The sequence below is a fragment of the Orycteropus afer genome, unplaced genomic scaffold, assembly GCF_000298275.1.
Source record: "Orycteropus afer afer isolate SDZICR_OR568_19922 unplaced genomic scaffold, OryAfe1.0 scaffold00123, whole genome shotgun sequence".
Lineage (NCBI taxonomy): Eukaryota > Metazoa > Chordata > Mammalia > Tubulidentata > Orycteropodidae > Orycteropus > Orycteropus afer.
Window position 1 is genome coordinate 2,630,140 of NW_006921710.1, and position 24,474 is coordinate 2,654,613.

General features: G+C 50.2%; 2 protein-coding genes across 2 annotated transcripts in view; both read right to left on the reverse strand.

Annotated features, from left to right (window-relative positions):
• AIF1L (allograft inflammatory factor 1 like) overlaps nt 1–11,095 on the reverse strand; it is a 21,303-nt gene extending 10,208 nt beyond the window's left edge. Inside the window, exons 1-2 of the mRNA XM_007944219.2 lie at nt 11,065–11,095; nt 10,796–10,857 (exon numbers count right to left, since the gene is read on the reverse strand). Coding sequence (XP_007942410.1) covers nt 10,796–10,857; nt 11,065–11,095 — 93 coding nt within the window. The remainder of the gene's footprint in view (nt 1–10,795; nt 10,858–11,064) is intronic.
• Nucleotides 11,096–16,522: 5,427 nt separating this feature from the next.
• LAMC3 (laminin subunit gamma 3) overlaps nt 16,523–24,474 on the reverse strand; it is a 94,264-nt gene continuing 86,312 nt past the window's right edge. The window contains exons 24-28 of the mRNA XM_007944344.2: nt 22,449–22,551; nt 21,450–21,649; nt 20,552–20,698; nt 20,367–20,466; nt 16,523–16,773 (exon numbers count right to left, since the gene is read on the reverse strand). Of these exons, the coding sequence (XP_007942535.1) occupies nt 16,523–16,773; nt 20,367–20,466; nt 20,552–20,698; nt 21,450–21,649; nt 22,449–22,551 (801 nt within the window). The remainder of the gene's footprint in view (nt 16,774–20,366; nt 20,467–20,551; nt 20,699–21,449; nt 21,650–22,448; nt 22,552–24,474) is intronic.

Genomic DNA, 24,474 nt, shown 5'->3' on the forward strand with positions numbered 1-24,474 from the left:
AAAAAAAAAAAAAGTTATCTAGGTCAACCACTCAATCTGTTTCTAAATTCCTGCCATCATTTCCAATTAAATGGTGACCAAGTAGTCTGTGCTTTCCAGGCTTCCCACGTGCCAGACACACTCCCACCAGAACACTTGCTCTGCCTGTGCTCCCTGTGTGAAGCACTCTTTCCCCAAATATCTGCATGGCTCATGCCCTTGCCTCCTTCAATCCTTTCTTCAATGTCACCCTCTCAGTAAGGCCAATCCTGTCCACCCTATTTTATACTACAACCTTCCAACAGCAGACCATTCTCTGCTTCCAATCCACTTCCTAATGAGGTCATTACTTATAAGGGTTATTGTCCATTGTCTGTCTTCCCCAGCTAGACCATGTTGTTGTTAGGTGCCATCACTGCAAGTTAGTTCTGATTCATAACAACCCTATGTACAACAGAAAAAAACAATGCCTGGTCCTTCACCATCCTCACAGTCATTGCTATGTTTGAGCCCATTGTTGCAGCCACTGTGTCAATCTATCTCCTTGAGGGTCTTCCTCTTTTTTTCTTTGGTAAGCATGATGTCCTTCTCTAGGGACTGGTCCCTCCTGATAACATGTCCAAAGTACATGAGACGAAGTTTCACTATCCTCACTTCTAAGGAGCATTCCTGCTGTACCTCTTCCAAGACAGATTTGTTCATTCTTCTAGCAGTCCAGGGTACATTCAATATTCTTTGCCAACACCAAAATTCAAAGGTATCAATTCTTCTTCGGTCTTCCTTATTCATTGTCTGGCTTTCACATGAATATGAGGTGATTAAAAATGCCATGGCTTGGGTCAGGCACAGTCTTTAAAGTTGTATTTTTGCTCTTTGACACTTTAAAGAGGTCTCTGGCAGCAGATTAGCCCAATGCAATACATCATTTGATTGCTTGACTGCTACTTTCATAAGCATTGATTGTTGATCCAAGTATAATGAAATCCTTGACAACAGCAATCTTTTCATCATTTATCATGATATTACTTATTGGTCCAGTTGTGAGGATTTTTGTTTTCTTATATTGAGATGTAATCTCTACTGAAGGCTGTAGTCTTTGATCTTCATCAGGGAGTGCTTCAAGTCTTCTTCACTTTCAGCAAGCAAGGTTGTGTCACCTCTGTATCACAGGTTGTTATTGAGTCTTCCTCCAATCCTAATGCCATGTTCTTCTTCATATAGTCCAGCTTCTCTGATTATCTGTTCAGCATACAGATTAAATTAAGTATGGTGAAACGATACTACCCTGATGCACACCTTTCCTAATTTTAAACCACACAGAATCTCTTTGTTCTGTTTGAATGACTGCCTCTTCATCTATGTACAGGTTCCACATGAGCACACTTGTTCTGGAATTCCCATTCTTTGCAATGTTATCCATAATTTGTTATGATCTACACAGTCAAATGCCTTTTCACAGTAAATAAAACACAAGTAAATATCTTTCTGGTATTCTCTGCTTTCAGCCAAGAGCCATCTGACATCAGCAGTAATATCCCTCCTTCCACTCTTCTGAATCTGGCTTGAATTTCTGGCAGGTCCCTGTTGTTGCACTACTGCAATCATTTTTCACTTATATTCAGGAAAATTTTACTTGCATGTGATATTAATGATATTGTTTGATAGTTTCCATATTCTGTTGGATCACCTTTCTTTAGAATGAGCACAAATATAGATGTCTTCCAGTCAGTTGGTCGGGTAGCTGTCTTCCAAATTTCTCAGCATGGATGAGTGAGTGTTGCCAGCATTGCATCCATTTGTTGAAACAGCTCAATTGGTATTCCATTGATTTCTGAAGGCTTGTTTTTCACCAATGCCTTCAGTGCAACTTGGACTTCTTCTTCAATACTACTGACTCTTGATCATAGGTCCTTCATAGTAGTCACTCAATGAATATATGCAGGATGCATGAATGAACTCAGATACAGGGATAACTTGCCCAAAGCAGCACAGCTAGAAAGTGGCCATGCTGGGATTAAACTCCATAGCAGATGCTGCTCCTGCCCTTTCCCTGCAGAGCTCAGGAGAAGTGACCGAGGACATGGGTGTTCAAAGGATGCCAAGAGGGGAGGCAGGCTCTCAGCCATAGGCCCTAGGAGGACAAGTTTATAGTCTGTGACCCATGGCATACCCAGCAACCAGCAGTGCCTAGCATCTAGTTGATGTTCAACAAACATTGACTAAATGAAGAAGACGTTTGGCCCCCACCTCAGTCCCCAGTTTTTTCTCCAACCTCACTGCTAAAATGTTAGGCACCTTTGCCCAAAGCGTGTGCATGTGTGGGACACAGACCAAAGGGGACAAAAAGATTAGACTTACATTTTGCTGCACAGCCAACATGACAAATGCTTGATCCATCAAGTGACCAGGGGCAGGAGAAGCAGCTGACCCGTTCATGCGTGGGTAGCCAGCTTTCGCTTGCCTTGAGCTTAGGGCAGCTGTGCAGACCATGCCCTTTGTGCAGGCAGGCAGCAGGCAGAAACAGGAGTTCCATTGGCTGGGCGGCCAGTCCCCACCTCCGAGTTTTGGATTCTTGGTTCCTGCTCATGCACAGCCCACACCTTCCTCCCTCCAGGGATCCTACCCCCATACCCTTGTCCATCCTCAGGGCACAGCCATGCCCACTGGGTAGGCACCCTATGTGGGCAGACTCCAGGACCCTTGGGGCCCTGGTCCTGGGTCTGCAGGTAGAGGAGAAAGGGGAAAAATTCATCCCAGACCCTGGGAAGAACAACAAAAGAAGCAAAAAGAAAGCAAGCTGGAGCAGACTGCTTGGGTTTGAATCCAAAAATTCAAATTTTGTGTAATAATTTTCGTAAAAATTGTCTGTAACTCAGTTTCCTCATCTGCAAACCAAAAAGGATAAAAATATACACCTCATAGGTTTGTCCTGAGATACAGCATATATGCAAAGTGCTTAACACAGTGCATGGCACTTAGTAAATGCTAAAGAAATGTTAGCTATTATTATTTTTCTAGCATTTATTTTATATAATCAGTTTATAGTTCCCAGTCCATATTCAAGTACTAAATAGGAAGAAAACCATACCCTCCTGACTCAGGCCGGTTATGATTTTTTCCTTTTCCTTACTTAGCATTCCCATTTGACAGATGGGACAAATGAGGCCCAGGATGGTTGCCTAACTTGCTCAAGGTCACAAAGTCTTAACAAGTCAAGGTGTATCTCCTGCCACCATCCTTACTCCCTCTCTGACCCAAACTAGGAGAGAAGGTGGCCTGTCCATAGTTTTCTGGGCAAAGAAAGTCAATATTGGAGTTATCTTTCCTCCTGGGCAGAAAACAAACAAACACCTAACTCACTGCCATTGAGTTGGTACCAACTCATAGCGATCCCTCCTTGGGTTTCCAAGGCAGTATCACTATGGAAGTAGATTGCTCAATCTTCCTTCCAAGGAGTAGCTGGTGGGTTTGAACTGCCAACCTTCTGGTTATCAGTCAAATGACTTAGGCACTACACCACCAGGAGGTTATTCCAGAGGACAGGGAGCCATTCTATAGCCCTCTGGGGGATGAAGGGGCAGATGGTTTACTCTGTCCCATCCCCCTTTCCCACTCCTGCTCACTGTCCCAAAAAGACAAGCAGGTGTGGGATATCCCTGGGCTCTGAGGGGCGGGGCAAGTCTGGGGACCTTGGTGACCTGGTCAGTCCCTGGCTTAGAGCCAGTGCTCAAGGGATGGAAAGCAGGAAGGCTTGGGCCCACCAGTCAATTTCTAAGGACCAGAATAATGTATCCACGGGGAAGGCACAGAGATGGCAGCTTTGAAGACACCTGCCCAGCCCCAGAACCTGGACTCCTCAAAGCATCTGGCTTTCCCTCCTTGTTCAATAGCTGGGGAAACAGAGGCCCCAGAAGAGAAGGTTCTTGCCCACAGTCACAGTGGTTAAAAGCCCCATATGAATTTTCTGGGCACAGGATGTGCACAGTGGAAGGATAGGGGAGGTTGACTCAGATTGCCTGAGTTCAAATTCCAGCTCCACCACTTGCTAGCTCTGTCACCCTGGGCAACTTGCTTCCTCACCCTGGGCATCTTTAAAATGTGATCTTAACAGTAGAGCCTCCTTATTGGGTTGTTGTGAGGATTCAATGAGCTACTACATAATAGTCTGGCTCCTAGTGCTGAATGTTGCTGAATATTAGCAATTATTATAATTCATTCAGATCATCCACACTCAAACCACACCAATAGATGAGCATGCAGGAGAAGGACAGAGAAGAGCCCATCCCACAACAAGCTTGACCTTCAGGCCATCCTTCATCAAGGACAACCTTTGCTGTATTTCCTCAGACTCCTGTTTATCTGCAGTGATGAGCATTCACATGGGACAGAGTGCTCCCATCTTGGCACTGAGGCACAGCACCCACAGCCACATCTACTCCCTGTTGTCTTCCACGGTCATCTGCATCTTCTAATGCCTGTCAGAGCTCAGGCCCAGAAGCAGCTATTTCCAAAAGCTTCCAGGCAAATGTAAGGTCCGTCAGAAGTTGGCAGCCCCTGCTGTGCCCCCATTCCCCAGCCACCTGCCTGCTTCTTCATGACTTAACTCTCCTTCTGAACTGGTACCTCTAGCACCTGCTGGTGGACGTTTGCTCCTGGCCCTCCAGACTCGCCTTTATGTATTAGCTGCAGCAGAATTTTGGGATGGGCAGATATCACCATTTTGGAGGCCATCCAACAGGCTGGTGGCTGAAGCCCTGGGGGAAAACCCCAAGGACAGGCAGTACCATGTCAGGCTACAAGGCCTCTGACGCAGCCTGCAGGCTCTTAAAGGGCCAGGACCAGGCCACAAATGCCCAGCCTGATGCCTGGCACAGAGCATGAGCCTGTAACGTGCACCCACAAGGACCAGCAGGCTCACATTCCCCACAGCAGCTCTGGGGCCTCATCTGGACAGCATGTCCTCGCCAACAGACAGGGCAGCTGAAGAAAAACACCCCACGAACTGTACAAATGAACCAAACCCTGCAGAAATTCCATCTCCAGCTTCCAGTAACATGGCCATACCGAGGTCGTGACTGGCCAGCCCTGTGGGGACACTGAATCCTCTGAGGTTCATGTGGCTGCTTATCACCACCTACTTTATAATATATTAAGGAAGAGCAAGAGAGACGAAAACCCAGTGATGCCAACTGGGCACATTCAATTGGACAGAGACAGGGTGGTACTGCCAGGTACACAGGAAGAGACACACCTGTGTAATAGACTGGGTCAAGTCTCAGAGGTCCCCCACTACTGGGGAGGGGCAAGGGAGATAGACACCACTGGGCAGAGGTACTCAGCCTGCTGTGCCCGGCTCTCTTCCTAATACAGATGGCATGTGGGTTCTGCAATCACCATTAGGCATCTAAATGCTACAGGGAATGCTGAGTGCCCTTCATGCGACCTAGGAGGGCTGGGACATTGGGACAGTAGCCAGAGATCCTTATCCATGTAAGCAAAAGAGGCCTGTGTCACAGCTATCTGGTGGACAGAGGCCAAGCAGGTCACAAACAGAGGTTGGAGTCAGACAGACCTGGTTTGAATCCCAGCTCTGCCACTTCCTGGCTAAGTGACCATGGCAGGTGACTTCACCTAGCCAGGCCTCTGTTTCCTCATCTCTGAAATGGGAGTCCTAAAAATCCTCATTAAGGAGCTCTGATGGTGCAGTGGTTAAAGCGTTTGGCTGCTAATCAAAAGGTCAGTGGTTTGAACCCAGAGAAAGATGAAGCAGTCTGCTTCTATAAAGATTTACAGCCTTGAAAACCCTATGGAGCAGTTTACTCTGTCCTCTAGAGTTGCTATGAGTTGGAATGGACTTGATGTCTTGAGGGGGACTAATAATCCTCATCCCATAGAGATGTTTATAGATTGTATGGAGTATCCGTGTAATGGAGCACTATGCTGGGAGGAGTCCATGAGATGACACACTGAACATGGTGCGGAAGCAGGACTCACTTTATCTTGTTATGGAGGCTGGGCACTCAAACTGCAGCCCCCATTGTCCTCTGGGCACCTCCTGCTCAGTCCTCAGGGCAGAAGCACTTGGAAGGGCACCCCACCAGCCCCACTGCTTCTCTCCATCCCTGTGGGAAGCTGGAGAAAATTTCTCCCGTTACCATATAAGGCTGGGCCTGGATGGCCTGGGGTCACCCTCCATGCCATCAGGGCGATGGGAATGTCAGCTATGTGGGGGGAGTGGGAGGCTGCGGCAGCCCTAACTGCTCCAGCCCTCACCGCTCTAGCAGTGCTGAGAATGTGCGAATGTGTGCACGCGCGCACACACACACGTCACGCAGGCATGGAGGTGGGAATGGGCACTGGCAGAGGAGACCCAGCTAGGCTTAGAGACTGAGAACAGAGTGGGTTAGAGTTTTGGCTGTTCAAACCCAGACAACTTAAGCAAACCTTCTGAGCCCCGTTTCTGTAAAAAGAGATTAACAGTGTCTACTTCACAGGGTTAGACTGAGGATTCAATGGGAGAATGACCACAGCACGCTTGGCACAGTGCCTGGCACCCACCAGATGCTCAGAAAATGATAGCAAGAACAAAAGTGAAACAAGAAAAGGATGTTTTCATACAGCTCCTCCTCTTCCTCTTCCTCCACCAGGACTTGTGCTGTTGTGCATCGCTTAGTTGATTCCAACTCACAGCAACCCTACAGGACAGGGTTTCCTAGGGTGTAATCTTTATAGGAACAGATCACCACATCTTTTCTCCCCTGGAGCCACTGATGGGTTCCAGCTGCAGACCTGCAAGTTAGCAGCCAAGCACTTAACCATGGTGCTACCAGGGCTCCTTCCAGGACCTGTAGTTCCTCCCAAGTCTCTTTCTATTTTTATTTTTGAATACGTTATAATAACAATAACTGAGACTGAGCTGATCTATGGAAGCTGGCTGGCCCCAAGGGAGAAGAAAGGCCCCTAAAGAACTGGGGTGCTGGCCCAGGGAAGCCCCCAGAGCCGCCAGCTAAGCGGGGCTCTGCCCCAGGCAGCAGGCAGTGCCCCAGCTGCCAGGCACAGTAGCAATCACAGGCCCCCACGAGGTAGGGAAACCATCAAGGCCCATCTGGAGAACAATAGTCCTGCCTCCACAGCCACTCAGCTCAGCCCCAGCCCTCTACTAGCCCCACTCCAGTAGGGCAGTGAAGCTGCACCCCAAAGGTAGGCAGTCTGAGTTGCCAACGTGGTCCCCTCTGTAAATCTGCCCACACAGGAACCCTCTACTGTGGCCATGACCACAGGTGAACTAGACTCAGGGCTTCAAACAGAATGATGGCCCCAGACTCTGTAAAGTGCTTCCGTCTGTTTTTCTCGGCTGATTTACTGTAGCAACTTGGAGAGGAGGCCAGGCAGGGATTTCTGCTCCCATTTCAGGCAGGGAAGACCAAGGCTCTGCTAGATGAAGAGGCATAGCCCAGTCTGAACAGTCAGTATGGGCCAGGGCCTAACCTCCAAACAAACAAATGTAACAATCATGATAGCTGCCAGCTCTCCAAAGTGCTTTACAATAGATTATCTCCCTAAAAAATCACAACTCAACCACTGATCTCTTTTGGGAGACAGAGGCTCAGAAAAGTTACGTGGCTTGCCCAGGGTTACAGTCAGTGAGCTCACAGTCTCCCAACTAATAACTCTGAACTCTGGCAGGGCCACCTTGATAGACAGGTACAGGGAGGATCCTGGAGCCTCTTTCTTCCAGGGGCCCAGATCTTGGGTCTCACCAGCCCTTGGCAGCTTGGACTCACAAGGCAGGTCTCAACACAGCATCGTGGATAGAGGAAAGGATCAGACTGCAGACTGTGCCACTGGGTCCTTGGGCCAGCTCCTTGTCTTCTCTGGGCCTGAGACTATCATTCCCCTGCGTGCTCTGACCACGTGCCTTCATCGTCCCCAGTCCAAAGCTGTATTGTTATCAGCCACGATACCCACAGGTCCTTTCCCTTTCTTGACCCAAGCCAGTCCACTTCCCAGAGCAATCCTGTAGCCTCACCCGACAGCCACCCCTTCTGTGCTTCCTCAAGGGCGGTTTTGGCATGGAAAGTCCCACACATTCTCAGCAATTCTGGCCAGGCTGACTATGGTCACCTCACCCCCTTGTCCAGCTGTCTTTGGCCCAGGGTCCTAATGGCTGTGGGTAGATTCAGCCAGCTCAGAAATGCCTGGCCAAGAAGCCCCAGGGATTGTATGAGGTCAGGGTCTCAGGCTCCTGTCCAGAGGGCAAGAGCAGCCAAGCCTGAGGTCGGCTGACTGAAGAAAGAACTGAGAGGAAGCCACCAGGCCTAGACCCCCAAGAGCCCCAAGCAGATGTCCAGGCAACTTTTCAGCTGACCTCAAGATGGCACCAAGAAGCTGGGCGAGGCTGGGGACAAGAAGGTCTCCAGAGCCCTCCATGGGATTCCTACAGTCAGCAGAAAGAAAACAAAGTGGCTGCCTTGTTCTACACAGTCCAAGAAAATCAAAGAGGAAATCCTCCAGATTCCCCCTCTAACTTGCCTCACTGGGACTCAGACTTTGGCTGCCTAGTGGTACAAGGGAGCCAGCAGGAGTAATGCCCATCCTTGTTTCAAGGGTACACCTCTGCCACCAGTCAGGAAAGAACCTGGGAGATGTCCTCCTCAGGAAATAACAACTCTAGTGCCACCCGCCAACAAGGAGCTCCAGTGGTGTGGTGGTTAAACATTCAGCTGCTAATCAAAAAGTTGCTGGTTCAAACCCACCAGCTGTTCCAAGGGAAAAAGATGAAAGAGTCTGCTTCCATAAAGATTTATAGCCTTGGAAACCCTATGGAGCAGTTCTACACTATCATATAGAGTCATAATGAGTCAGAATCAATTTGATGACAGTGGGTGGGTAGTACCATCCAAAGAGGTCTTCCCACATGCTGGGCACTGTACCAAGTACTGTACCTTGTACTAGGCTACATGCTTTCTCTCATTTAGCCCTCACGGTGACCCTGGGACCCTGGAAGAAAGGCATTGTAATATCCCTACTCCTCGCAGAGGAAACTAGGCTCTGTAACAAGGTCCCTTGTAAAGACCACAGAACTAGTAAATGATGACCCCAAGTTGGTTGGACCCTGAAGCCACTGGCTAGTTTGTCTTTGAAGTCTGGCCAATCCAGACAGGCCTGGACCTTTCCTTATCTTCTAGCATCTACCTAGTCACTGAGCAAGCATTTAAGAAATACCTACTTTGTGCCTGAAGCAGCTCTGGTGGCACAGTGCCTAAGGCATTTGACTGCTAACGAGAAGGGTGGTGGTTCAAACCCACCAGCGGCTCTGTGGGAGGAAGATGGGGTAATCTACTTCCATAAAGATTTACCCCCTCAGAACCCAGTGGGTGTCACTATGAATTGGAATCGACTTGATGGCAGTGAGGTGTTTTTTTTTTGGTACTCTGTGCCTAGGTCCCTGGGTGGCATAAATAGTTTGTGCACAGCTACTAACCTAAAAGTGGGCAGTTCAAACTCACATAGCAGTGCTGCAGAAAAAAGGCCTAGCGATCTGCTTTGATAAAGATTCCTACTCATTGCCATTGAGTCAATTCCAACTCATAGTGACCCTATACAACACAGTAGTGCTGCCTCTTAGGGTTTCCAAGGCTGTAAATCTTTATAGAAGCACATCGCCTCAACTTTCTCCTGCAGAGCAGCTGGTGAGTTCAAACCTTTCAGTTAGCAGCTGACCTTTCAGTTAGCAACCCCAGAAAACCAAACCCACTGCCATGAGTCAATTCCAACTCATAGCTACCCCATTGGGGTTCCAAGGCTGTAAATCTTTACAGAACTAGATTGCCTCATCTTCCTCTGGTGGAACAGATAGTGGGTTTGAACTACCAACCTTCTGGTTAGCAGCCAAATAACTTACCCAAATACCTTAAGCACCCAGGGAATGCTTCACCCCTGTGCCAAGAAAACCCTATAGAGCAGTTCTAGTCTGTAACACATGGGGTCATCACGAGTCAGAATTCACTGGCTGGCAAAAGGTTTACTGTGTGCCTGGCAACGGCTGGAAGGATTTCTTCATACAAACCCTCCAATACCAGTAATCTCTTCTAAGAACTAACATGAAAGGCATAAACTTCACTTCATATGGGAACCATTCCTTCAAACTGGAGTGAAAAGAAAAAAAAAAAAAGAGTTACGGGTAGCACAGGAAGCCAGGCAGAACACCAACATTTGCCAGCGACCCAAGAGCCTAAGTTCTCTGGTAGAGTGAGCACTGGTCTGGGAGTCCGCCCCTACGTTTTAACAGCAGTCTCACAAGGACTTGCTGTGCACTTTCAGGTCGGCCATCTCACCTCTCTGGACCTCCTTTCCTTTTCTTGGCTAGTAAAACTGGGATCCGCTCAGAGACCTCGGGGGTCCCTTCCAGCGTCAAATCCTTGTGGCTGGCCCAACCCAGCTTCCGGGAAGTCCAGGCCCAGGCTGGCACAGGAGTTCCTCCGCCGGTCCGCCCCACCTCCCTAGGCTGATAGTAGCAACTTGCAACCCGAGACGCCGGGACCAGAGCTGGGGGGTGGGGTGGGGGTGGGGCAGGGTACCTACCTGGTGTCGCAGGCGACGGGGGGCGGGGGGAGAGCTGAGGGAGGGAATTGAGGGAAGACAAGGGAAGGAGAGGGAGGGGAGTTGACTTTGCTCTAAGCACAGCCTTGCAGATGGAGGTGGGACGCGCCGAGGTAGAGCGCGCGGAGCGCGCGGGCTGCGTGAGGTCTCTGGCCGTTAGTAAGTTGACCACGGCCCCAGGTTTAGGGAAACGAAGGCGGGTGCGCGCGCTTACCCTGTTGATCTCGGCCAGCCTCCTCTCTTGCCGGGCTTTCAGCATGCCGAACGCCTTCCCTCCTGAAGGAGACAAAGAGGCGGGCTGGGAAGCGGGGGACCTCCCAGGGCCGCACGCCGCCGGCCCGCGCCTGCTTCCCGCGCGCCGCGCACCCCGCCATCTGCCCCTCGCGCACAGGTGGCGGGCTGGGGACCCCGGCGTGGGAGCGAGGGACAGCGGGGTTGGGGCGCGGAACGAGAATAAGCAAGGGACAGCGGCGCGGTGCCTACCTTGGAACCTGTTGCTGAGCGCGACCGACATGGTGAGCGTGGGGCTCCCGCCGGCTCGGTACTTCTCGGAGGCGGTTCGGGACAAGGAGGAGGGACGGGCGCCTTGTCCGAGCTCTGGCTACGAGTGGCGTCGGGACCGAGGGGCGGAGGGATGGCGCGGGGTGGCCGGACACACCCTCCCCCCCCCGCCCCGTCCCGGCCCGCCTCCCCTCCCGCCCCGCTGCCGCCCGGGCCACCGGCATCAAAGCAGCTATTATGAGGGATGCGGAGCCTGCCCGCCGGTCCCTAGCTCTTGGAGGGGCGCGAAAATGCATGACGTTTCAGCCCCTCGGTTCCTAAGCCTGAACCCCAGGTATTTACAGCAGCCACTTCCTTGCCCCGACTCGCGAGCGCCCCATAAAATAATCTTAGTACCCACTTCAAAACGAGCCCTAGTGGCGCAGTGGTTAAGTGCTTGGCTGCTAACTGAAAGTTTGTAGTTGGAACCCACCCAGTGGCTCCGCGGAAGAAGGACCTGGTGATCCTCCCTTGTAAGCATATCAGGCTAGAAAAACCCTTTGGGACAGCTCTACTCACAAGAGGTCGCTATGAGAAACTGACTTGGTGGCACACAACAACAGAATCCACTTTATGGGGTCGTTGTGAGGATCAAATGCAGGCTCAGGCGGGTAGTAAGAGCTCAACAAACAGGCTGCTACAATTATCATTGCCCTTTGCATGGTGTACACTTTTAGAAGGGAGACATGAGGAGTCCAACCTTTATTGCTAACTTTTGAAAGAAAAATATATAAACGTTAATTTTCCTTAATTGAGAAAATACATAATGACAATATATGCAACTATGACATCAAGGACACTTTAAATCCATGGCAGTAGATTCATGTTCTGTTAATAAAAACTATTTATTGAGCACTCACTATGTGCCAAGCAATTACATCATTTAGTTCTCAAAGCTCTGACCTAGGACTCGTAATCCCAATTTACAGAAAAGTCAGAAGCTGAAGCCTGGGGCACAAATCCACCAAGGTAATAAACCAGGCCTCAACTTCAGGAAGAGTGGGGCTCAGAGTGCGGGGAACTAGGGCAATCATGTAGTCTATCACCCAAATCAGGACATTTCTGAGGAAGAAAGGGGCCACAAACATAGGCTGAGCTGCCTTGGCAAACAGGACACCTGGTCACTTCCAGTGGTCCTGCCACACACTCTGAGCCTCCTGAGGACTGGATCCAGAAAGTCTCCTCCATAGACTCCATTTGACTGCTAGGAACCAGCTAGTAATCTTTTGTTTTGTGGTTGCCCCCCACACTCCCAGGGAAGTGGCCAGGCTGCCCCAAGGAAAGGGTGGGGCAGAGGAGAGGGCAGAATGGGATGGGTAGGGTGAGCTTACACCAGGGCAGCCGTTTAGGGGGACAGTCCTCTCCTCCCCAACACAGTGTCTGCTTTGAGCCAGGTTACTCTGCTATGCTCATTCACTACTAGGATTTGGATCTGGCCAAGCTGTATGACCTTGGGCAAGGCACTTGACCTGTTTGGGTCTCAGTCCCCTCATCTGCAAAATGAAAGACACCAGAGCTCCTGCCCTCTAGAGTTAACTAGGAGCTCAGTGTGATCCTGATCCTACACAGGGAGACTTTGGTTAGTGCCTGGCCTCCCAGGCCCATTAGTCACACAGAGGTTGTTACAATTTGTACACGTTCAGAGTGGCTTAAACAGATAATAAAAGTTTAGAGGGGCACCAGCAGGGGCTTAAGGTCCCAGCCCTCAGTCCCATCTGGAGGTCAAAAAAGAGGCCTGACTTAGAAAACAGTTCCCAGTCCAGGCTGGGTTGGCCTGTTGCCCTTGTCAGTAGGGCTGGTTAGCCCCAGTCAGCCATACCACAGGGAAGGGACCGCCCCACCCTCCACTGCTCAGCTGCAGAGTTGCACTGCGCACCAGATGTTCAACAGCTGCTACACTGCCCCAGCAGCAACCCTGCTTCGGGGGCTGGAGAGTGGCTGCATGGGTTAAGCATGAAGACGAGACATAAGGCATGAGTTATGAATGTCAAGTATGAGATGTCAAGCCTGAGATAATGTCACTGTGGAATGGAGAAGAAACCTGTTCTCCACCCGCCAGGGATTATTCTGGGACTGGGCTTTGCTGAGCAGATAAAGGTTGGATACCAAGAGCAGGTGTCAGAATGCTGTGTGTCCCTGTTAGACAGGAAGCGAGGTGACGCCCAACAGACCCTGCCCCAGAGGTCTTTGAAGGATCCTTGTCTCAGCACCATCAAGACCAAACGCTCACTGTAGAGCAACTGCTTCCCTGACCTCATCTTCCCCCCTGCCCCCCAATCTGCCAAGTCACTCCCAGGTCAATGATGTCCACCATGTCAAATCCCTACCCCCACCTACTTGGTTTTCCAGGTTCTCTGAACCCTTTCCTCCACCACATTGGGAAGCACACAGCCATCTCTCATAGCGTAGTGCCTAAGGCAATTGACTGCTAATCAGAAGGCTGGTGGTTCAAACCCACCAGCCACTACTCAGAAAGAAGACGGGGCAATCTACTTCCGTAGTGATACTGCCTCGGAAACCCAAGGAGGGGTCGCTATGAGTCGAGTCGACTCCACTGGCACATAACAACAACACAACAGACTTAGAAACAAACAAGCAAAAAGCCACACCCACTGCCTAGTTGATTCCAACTCACAGTGACCCTATAGGACAAAGCAGAACTGCATCATTTGGTTTCCGATGTTGTAATCATTACAGAAACAGACTGCCACATTTTTCTCCCACTAAGTGGCTGGTGGGAGCTCTGGTGGCGTAGTGCCTAAGACATTTGACTTCTAACCAGAACCAGAAGGCTGACGGATCAAATCCATCAGCCACTTCTCAGAAGGAAGATTGGGCAATCTACTTCCGTAGAGATAACCACCTCAGAAATCCAAAGAGGGGTCGCTATGAGTCAAATTGACTCAATGGCAGTGAGTTTGTTTGTTTGGTTTTTTTTTTTTTTGGAAGTGGCTAGTGGGTTTGAACCACTGATCCTTCAGTTAGCAGTTAAGCACTTAACCACTGTAAGACCAGGGCTTCCTCCTAGTTCCAGAGACCCACATTGTTCTGAATGGAAGAACTACACCTGGACAGAGGGTCAAGTGGATCCCCTCTCCTGGGAAGCTGGAATTGAGATGGTGTTTGCAGCTTGTCTCTGTCAAGCTTTTGGACTGAGGGTCATGGAGAAGCCAGAGTGGAGGGCAGTAAGGGGTCCTCTTCCATCAAATGCAGGCTATGCAAAGAAAGCTACTGTGCAGAGAGAAAAGAAGGAAGCAGAGGCAGAGACCAAGGCGAGGAGTAAGGGAGGAGAGAAGGAGGCCACCCGTCTCTGAGGAGGCCTGGCAGCTTTTCTGCCCCAGGCTTCCAGGAGACCCTCCCATATCCTCCCAATGACCTCTTTTTCTGCTTACACCAGCTCGGGAGGGGTTTGGTCCCGGTGGCTCCGTACTCCCACCCTGGGGTCTCAGTGTGACCCTATACTGCAACAAGCCAGGCTCCCACCCTGCACACCCCAGGCTACTACACACCCTCTTGCCTGGAAGGTTCCTTTCCTCTGTCTCCCCACCCTCAAGCTCTGGCCCAAAGCCCTCCTCTTAGAAGCTTCATGAGGCCCTCCATCCTTCCTCACTGGTCTCCCCTATCACTCACTGTGTCACTTGGTTGAGTTCATTCCCTGCCTCAGTGTCTCCAGCCTGAGCTGGAGGTCGGCTGAGACGCTGTTTGTTTCCCCATCCTCAACCCCCACCCCAAATTCTCCTAGCCCCTAAGACTTTGACTGATGAGCCCCCGGGGAGAGCAGAGAGGAAAGGACTGTGCCAGTGGTCACAGGACCCCTGCAAAGCCTCCCCCAGTGAAAAAACACGCTGGCAAAGCATGTGAACTGAGAGGGGCACTGGGAAATCCTCTAGTCACTCCCTAGGTGCTGGGTGCACACTCACACTCGGGTGTGCTCGTGTGTGCATCCCACCCTAAGCTCTGTGTGGGTGGGGAATAAGTCTGCATCCAGGGCGGTGCCACACTCAGGGTGCCAACCAGGAGGATCAAAGACAGCACCCAGATCGACAAAAAGGGCCTTTATTTCCACATTAAACAGAAGAGCTCCGCACTGCCACCTGTCCCCTCTAGTCCAAGATGTGCTTTGGGGAATGCGGCCCACTTGTGACTGGAATAAGAGGAGCCTTGGAAGTGGGCTGGGTCCACTGAGAAGCCCATCCTCCTAGTACCAACACCCAGCAGCCCAATGTCTGTTGGAAGACTGCCCAGGAAAGGGGAAGAGGAAATGCCAGGACTCCTGGGCAGAGTCGGGCACAGGGCTGGCCACCAGAGGATTCCCAGGGCAGGACAGACTGGAACATCTGCCAAGTCTCCCCGCCCCTGCAGCCTCCCTTGTGGCAGGCTGGTTCAGGAAGTGTCATTTAGTCAAAGGTCAACGGGGGTCAACGGGGTCAAAGGGTTGGTCCTGGTTACCTATCTGAGCCCTTTGGGCCCCTGTAGTCCCAACTCTTTGGACAGGCCACAGACTGAGAGGCCCAGGTCAGGGTAATTCCTTCAGTGAGGCTTGTCCAGTCCCAGGGTCCTGAGAATGAGGCATCAGATAACGCCAATGATACTCCTTCCAGGGGAGGGCCTTGTCCCTGGCTGGGCTAAAAGGCTGCACCACAGCCTCAGGAATGCCTGGGCTTGTGTTCCACTGCTGAGAAACCTCCTAGGAGCTGCTTGCGTTTCTTGGCCTGTCTTGGCCTCGGCTGTGCAGAGCTGCTGGGTATGGGTGGTGGGCGATGGGTGTGTGTTGGGGAGATTGCAGCAGGACAAAAAGGTTGCTCTGCGACTGGGGGCTCTGGCTTTTGCTGAATCCTCCCTGGATCTCTGTGGATGTTCTCCCTCAACTTCCCAGTCACCAACCCTGTGTGAGTCCCTTCTTTCTGGAATAAGAATGGGTACATCAGAGCTACAGAGTGTTCAACATAACAACCACATAACTCACCCAGCCTCCAGAGGGTGTGTAGGACATAGCTGGCTCCCAAGAAATACTTGTGGAGTGACTGTAATTTGTGTGTATGCATGGATGGGCTTTTACACCTGTGTATCATACACATAGGTATGCACTCACAAGAGGGACATGTGCAGGTTTGTACCTGTCATTGACACTGGGTGGGAGTACACAACGATGGGGGCCTGCATACAGTGGCTCCCTGGTGAACTATATGTGCACACTCACTCTGTATGGCCACACTTGGCTGGCCGGGTGGTCCTTTGGGCATAGACTCCAATGGCATGTGAGTATCCACACAGGGAAGGGTAGGCAGCAGCAGGCTCTGGTGGGTGCCTGTGTGGGTGCGCTTATGGGTGTGTGTGCATGCCCTGCACCAGGTGCACAGTGGGCCAGGTAGGGGAGTATGTACCAAGGGCTAGGTGGCCCTCACTGCCAATTGGCGCAGCTCTCAGGCAGGCTGTGCAGAATGGCCTCCAAGTTCTGCTTGTCAGCACGGATCTCAGCAAGGTCACTCTCGAAGTCCTGGATCTGCAGCTCCTGCTGCTCCGACTCCTGCTCCAACAGCCTCAGTTTCCCCTGTAGGGCCCCTGGTGAGCCCAGCTGAAGCCTCAAGCGCTCTAGTGCTTGCTGGGTCTCGTTCAGGGCCTGGGCAGGGGCTTGATGGGTATCCAGCGACCCTGCAGAGGGGTAAGTCTCAGCATGAGCCAGCCCCCCATGGGTCCTAGGAGCCCAGTCAGTCCTGAGACTCTCCCCAGCTTGACCCTTGCCTGGAGGCCTGCTGGAGAAAGCAGGGATCAAGAAGGCAGTGTAGTGAAGAGGGTGAAGGCCACTGTTAATTTTTGTTTTATCTTTACTATTATTGTTAAAAATGGCAGCCTTGGGTAAGTCCTCAGTGAGCCCTAGTTTCCTTATCCATAAAGTGGTGGGTGAGGCCCTCATGATTTCTACCGGCTCAAACAGGCTGTGTCAACTCACCAAGGCTACATTTATAGGCATGGCCTGTGTGCTGGGATGTGGGAGGACACGGGGCTGGACAGAAGGGTCTCTGCCCAGGGAAATCAGCTTCAGAATGAGAGCCAGATGGCAGACGGGGTAGAAAGGACTGCAGGCAGTAGGGTTCTGGTACTGGCCCTGAAGGTATCAGTGCCATCTCTTGGGGTTAAGAACTTACCTGAGCCTCCCCAAGGGTAAAACAAGGGGGTGGGCAGGTGTTCCACAGGGGCCTCTGGAGTTCATACTGGAACTTGGTAGTGGGCAATGGTGGGTGGAAGGAGAGGTGATGATGAGTGGGAGCAGAAATGATGGCATGTGGGAGTGGAGGCCATGCTGGGTAGGAACAGAGGCAATGGTGCGTAGGAGTGGAGGTGATGGCAACAGGAAGGGAGGTGATGGTGGGTGGGAGCAGAGGCGATGGTGACTGGGACTGGACATGGTGGTGATGGGAGTGGAGATGATGGTAACTGGGAATTGTGGTGATGGTGGGAATAGACACATGGAATCCACCAGGCTGCCTTCCCCACTTGGCCCTTGTTATCTTTGTGAAGTGTGACATTCAGCAGATGGATATCTCAGCCAGATTGGGGGAGGGAGAGTCCCAAGCTTCTAACCTTATGGGATTTGGCTAGATCCCAGGGCTCCCCAAAGCCTTGAATTTCCTGGACAATGAAGGCTAGTTGGAGGGGCAGGCCAGAGCCACACCAGGCAGCAGGAATAGGCAGAGGGGAAACTGAAATTATCCCTTGAAGTCACCTTCAAAGTAACAGTTTTCCCAAAGAGTCAAGATTGTCACCCTTGAGTATAGTGGGTTTTTTTTAAAATACACATTTTGTTTCATGATGTTGATTACAGTCCCCACGATGTAACGATAGCTCTTTTCCCTGTGGTTATCTTTTCCCTGTGTCCTTCTTTCTGTGCCTTCTTGCCCTCTGAACTGTCCCCCTGCACAAATGCTGCCCTTCTGATCCCCCGTGGTTGATTATTCTAAGGAGTGTACCCACCTGGTGTAATCTGAACAGCTATTTTAAAGCATAGACGAGAAGGTTAGGAGGCAGGGTAATTAAGTATATGGGAGTGAAACAACTAGAACAGAAATAAGGAGGATGTGGACACAGTGTGAGGAATGTAACCAATGTCACTGATCATTATGTCTAGAAACTGGAATGGGGGCAGGTTTTGCTGTGTATATTTTCACCAAAAATAAAATAAAAAGAAACACAAAAAGCCATAAGAAGCACCATTCTGATCTGACACACGGGGGCATCATGAGTTGGAATCAACTAGAGGGCCACTGGTCTTTTTAATGCTGATTTGTGATGGACACACCTCAGGTGACAGCCCTTGCAGAATTCCCTCCCCTTGAGTGCAGGCAGAACCTGTGACTTGCTTCTAACCAATAGAATATGGTGAAGATGATGGGAGGGCACCCCCTGGATTAGGTTATATTAGGGAGTCCCTTGTGGCTTTGAGAAGTTGTCATATTGTGAGAGGGCCATATGGCAAGGAGTGTAGGTAGACTCTAGGTGCTAACTAAGTCCCCAGCTGATACCAAAAAAACCAAACCCACTGCCATTGAGCCAATTCCATCTCAGAGCAACATTACAGGAAAGAGTAGAAATGCCTAAAGGGTTTCCAAGGCTGTAAATCTTTACAGAAGCAGACTGCCAGATCTTTCTCCAGTGGAGGTGCGGGTCAGTTCAAACAGCTGACCTTTCAGGTGGCAGCTGAATGCTTTAACCACGGCACCACCAGTGCTTCTCCCCAGCTGATAGCCAGCAAAAAATAAAAAAGACAACTCAGCCCAATAACCACAAAGTGCTGAATTCCACCAACAACCGGAGGAAGCAGCTCTTTCCCCAGTCAAGCTTCTGATGAGACTGCAGCCCTAGCCAACACCTGGACTGCAGCCTTGTGAGTTGCTGAGTAAAGGGCCCAGCTAATCTATGCTTACACTTCTGACCTACAGAAACTGTGAGCTAAGAAGCATGTTGTTTTAAGATTTGATTAAAAAAAAGAAAAAAAAAAGAAAAGAAACAGTCAGAGGGGCACTGAAGACCTGCTGGACTTGAGCAAGTCCTACTCTCAGCAAAGACCTTGAGAGGCCCCACTGCTTACAAGAATGTTCAAACAGCCTGGCCTTTGAGGAGTTTCAGAATCCCTTCTCATTATAGTCACTGCTCTACTTGCCCAGGCCAGGGTTCCTAGGGGCAGGAGCCATGTGTGTGTGGTTCACTCCTGCATCTCCAGGTCAAGCACAGTCAGTCAGGCCCAGGGTTTGCTGAATGAATGATGAATGATAACCGCCATAATCACAGTAGAGTGTGTGCCGAGTACTTTGAGTTGGGGGCAGCCTAGTAGCCACAAACGTGGACTCTGACCCATGGAGGTGACTCACCAGCTGTGTCAGCCTAGGCATGCTATTTGAGCTCTCAGTGCTCTCTGTAAAATGAGCAAGAGAATAACTGTTCTCATCTGAACAGAAGATGAGAATTCTATAAGATCATGAGTGTGAATAGCTTAGTGTAGGGCTGGTGTCCAGAAAAATGCAGACCACAGTAATTCTTCCCCTTCTTATTAGTAATAAAAACTGAATATGTATGCTGTTCACTTCAGCCCAGCTGCTCTGATGGTTGCCCGCCACCCCCACCCAGGATCTCTGGAACCTCCATGTCTTGGTGTGTGCTCTCCCCTTCCAAAATGTCTTGCTGTCTACCAAGTCTCTCACCACATCCCAAGCACTGAGGTTAGCACATTCTAAATCACCTCATTGTTACTCCCATTTTACAGATGAGGAAACTGAAGCTCAGAGAGGTGGAGTGACTTGTCCAAGACCTCATAGGCAGGAAGGAACAGAGCCAGCCTTAATTCCCAGTCTGTCTGATTCCAAAGCCAGCCCTTGATCCTTGATGCCACATTTGCTTCTCTGATGTTCTCTTTTTCTCAGACCCTCACTAAGCACTGACCTACTCACTGGGTACACAATGCTGTTCTTGTATGTGGTGGTTTCCTGTGTGTCCCTCCCTGACCAGACAAATGCCTCTGGGGAAGTGGAAAGTTATTCAAAGTGAACACACTGCTGGACACCAACCCTATCTCATACAGAGGACCTGGGGGCAGGTACGAATGCTTGGGACGGGCCCCAGGATGGGGACGGGGGAAGCCAGGGAGTTGAGGACAAGGAAGAAATCTTCCCTAGGACTGAGTGCCTCACAGAAAGCTCCCAGAGGTACGCCAGGGGCCCGGAGTTCTGGAGCCAGCCTCAGGGTCTTCTTACCCAGCCTGACAAGTAGCTCCGACAAGGCCTTGATATCCATTTCCAGGGAGATGCGTGAGTCTCGGATCTGCTGCTCCATCTTGCTCAGCCCAGCGCCCATCTCCAGGGAGAGGGAAGAATGGATGAGCAGCCCCCTCCTGGCTGCAGGCCAGGCGGAAATGGGGTGAGGCTCTTGGCAAACATACCCGCTCAGCTTCCTCAAGCTCCTGTAGGTGTGCTTTCGAGGCCAGCGCCTGCTGGGAGGCCTGGTGGAGCGTCACCTGTGTCTGTCTGGCCAGCCGGCTGGCACGGCGTTGCTCCTGCTTCCCCTCCCTCAGCAAAGCCTTGGCAAGCTACAGGGTGTGGGCAGCAGTGGGAAGGAGAGAAGGTGAGTGGAGTAAGTCCTCTGGAGGTGTAAAGCTATTATGCAATAATCCCAAGTGGGCATCCACTTTGTGCATCAGATCATTCATTCATTCAATACATGTGACTGGATGCCCACTGGGTACTGGCACTGAGTAAATTGCTGAATACTACTCCTGTAAACCCAAAGGAGAAATTCCAACTGTTCCACAGATGAAGACGCAGAAACACAGAAAGAAGGAGGGGCTGGCCAAGGTCCAAGAAGCAGGATCAGAAATCAGACCTTAGGACTTTAAATCCAGTACTTCTTCTGGATAACTATGAAGGTTAGAGCCTGAGCAACAGAGATAGACAGCCCTAGGAGACACAAGTCAATTATAATTTGGCCCCAAATTAAAAAGAAAACCTAGAGGTTTAGGCAGTCAGAGCCAAACAGACCCAGGTGCAAGTCCTGGTTAAGTGATTTAAGTTACTGAATGTTCTGTGTCAGTGTCCTCACCTGTAACATGGGGACAGCAATGACATATTTCATGAGGAATCAACAGGGTCACCCACATAAAGCCCATGAACTCAGAGCCTGGGTCTCCCGAGCACTTATAAGTGTGGAGTATTCTGCATCAGGCACGAGGAAGGGGGCAGATCTGCTGGGGCAATTTTTGACCTACAAAGAGTAGTTATGTGACAGTCCTTCCACAGGCCCAGAGGTAGGGAAGCTGCTGCCGCCATGTCTGCGGCCCTGACCTTGGCACTGTCCTTGGCCAACAGCTCTGCTTCTCTGCCCTTCTGCTTGGTGCTGGAGGAGACAGATGCCATGTTTCCCAGCATCCTCTCCACCTGCTTGGTTTTCTTCTTTGTGTCTGCAAGGAGCCTGTCCCGGATGATGCCTGCCTTCCTCTTCAGCGTGGCCTGGTCCTTGGGCCGAGGAAACTGCAGCTTCATTCCTGTAAATCCAGTGAAGGCTGTGTCAGGAGAGTCAGGCTTACACCTCAGCCTGCACCAGGTGGTCACTGGCAGATAGATGCCTGACCAGCCCCAGACCCTGGGACAACTTGAGTGGAGACTCAAGATGCATGAGATCTGTGTGTAACCTTCTGAGGCTAATCCAAGAAACAAGTGAGATATAATGCTCCATGAATTTAAAGATTTGTATTTTATTATGATACTTATTAAAGTCACAAAAGTATATGGTGGTGAATGCGCCAGTGGCATTACCTGGTACAAATATAGCTGTCCTGGCCCAGTCTCCAAGAAACTCTGGTGGTGTAGTGCCTAAGGCATTTGACTGCTAACCAGAAGGTTGGTGGTTGAAACCCATCAGCCACTCCACGGAAGGAAGACTGGGCAATCTATTCCGTAAAGATTTACCGTCTCAAAAACCCAAACAGTGAGTCAGAATTGACTCGATGGCAGTGAGTTTGGTTTTAATTTTTTTTTTTTAATCTGACCCTGGCCAGAGTGGACAGTGGGCAACATCCAATTCTCTTCACATCTGGTGCTGAGAGACTCTGCACTGCAGTCTAATGACAGTGGGGTTGGATGGAATGACTACACGGGCAAGTCCTCAAGTGAGTAGTATGTGAGGCAGGGAGAGATGAGCAGGCATGGCAGAGATCCTGAGAGGTGGAGGGCATGGATTCCTGTTCCCTGCAACCAAGGCTGCTTTGGCTAAGGTGAGAGTCTGGGTGCCTGTCATGGGCACCTGTGGGCCACAGAGCCTGTGGCTCAGCAGGGCACTCATACCTTCCAGGTCAGCTAGCAGAGTCCTGGCTCCCGTGACAGTCACTGTGGCAGCCTGGACGGATGAGGAAGCCCGGGTCAGGGCAGCTATGGCCTCCTGGTGCAGCTGTACAGAGGAGAAGAGAGAGCCTCCAGGTCAGTGATCACCTGAGGGCGGGGCAGGTGGGCACCAACCCTACATCTTGAAGTCCCAAAACGTCCTCAAAACACTGACACTGTTTGCCAGGAGCACCTGATTTATTTTACTATGCTAATGTTAAACCCTTGAATATGTCTCCCAAGAAGTTACCTGTCCCAGAAAAGCCCAGAGGAAAACTCAAGTACCAGAGCTAAAGGAAAGTTGGAGACACTGTGAATCTTTTCTGCAAAATGTGCTTATGTCAGCCAAAAAGAAAAAAAAAAAAAAAAAACACTCTAACTCACTGCCATCAAGTTGTTTCTGACTCACAGTGACCCCCTTCTTGGACTTCCGAGGTGGTATCTCTACGGAAGTAGATTGCCCAGTCTTCCTTTCGAGGTGTGGCTGGTGGGTTTGAACCGCCAGCCTTCTGCTTAGCCAATGGGCATAAAACAGTGAATCTGCTTATTCTGCAACTTTTAGAGAATCAGCTTCTTCCCCACTCCCAGTAAACAAAACCGGCTGCCAATGAGTCAATTCTGACTCGTGGTGACCCCCTGTGTCAGAGCTGAACTATGCTCCATAGGGTGTGCAATGGCTACTACTCAATGCCAGGGCTTACTTCCCCCAGTGAACTAGATATTTAAAAAACATGGGCTTGAAGAGCCACCCAGTGATGAGCCATTGAAGGGAACCCTGAGCATCCGCAGGATGGGAAGAAGGACAGCAGGAAGGTGGGAGCACCATGGCGGGCTAGGAGAGCACTGGGCAGGCAGACAACTGCATACTTGAAGGGCTGCATATGAGGGCTATGGCTCTCAGAGCAGCTGCGGGGACAAGGGCTCCTCACCCAGAGCCCAAGTCATTAGACCAGGCTACTACTATCGGGACCCTGGCACAGCAGTTCCCAGTGTGTGCCGGGCCCTGGGCCTAGCTCTTCAAATACAGTCTCCCTTAATCCTCACAGGTAAGCTTCCCCCCATTTCCTAACTTTAAAGGGAAAATATAAATGATTGCCAGATTCATGGATAATAAGTAAATAAATAAATAAGAGCTATCAAGCTATAAAAGAAAGATATGGAGCAAACTTAAATGCACATTGCTAAGTGAAAGAAGCCTGTCTGAAGAAGCCACATACTTTATGGTTCCAACAATATGACTATTCTTGTTAGCTGCTGTCATTGGCCCCTGACTCATGGTGATCCCACGTACATAGGGATCCGACTGTGGTGACTCATAGGTTTGTGGGGTTTTTTTTTTTTTTTTTTTAATAATTAGTTTTTATTTTTGTTTTGTTGAGGATATACACAGCAGAGCCTATACCAGTTCAACAATTTCCACACATCCACTTCAGTGACATTGATCATTCTTCAAGCTGTGCAACTGTTCTCACCTCCTTTCCTAAGCTGTTCCTCCCTTATGAATATAAACTCACTGCCCCCTAAGTTTCCTATCTAATCTTTCGAGTTGCTGTTGTCAATTTGATCCCATATCAATAGATCTTAAAAGAGCTCAATGTTCAAGGCAGACATTGTTTTTTTTTAATGCATTTTACTGAAATATAATTTATGTACAGTAAAATACACAAAACTAAAGTGACATGGGTCAATGCACTTTTTTTTTTTTGCAGTGTTCCCTCCCTCCCCTCCTACCCCTGGCAACCAACAAAGAAAGTTTCCCTCCATATATAAATCTTTCCTTGACCCTCCACAACAAAGAGCTAATACTATATTTGTCCTTCTGCGATTGACTTATTTCACTCAGCATAATGTCCTCCAAGTTCATCCATATTATGCAGTGTTTTTCAGACTCTACATTATTCTTTAGTGCTGCATAGCATTCCAGTATGTGTATGTACCATAGTTTGGTCATCCACTCTTCCGCTGATGGGCACATAGGTTGTTTCCATCT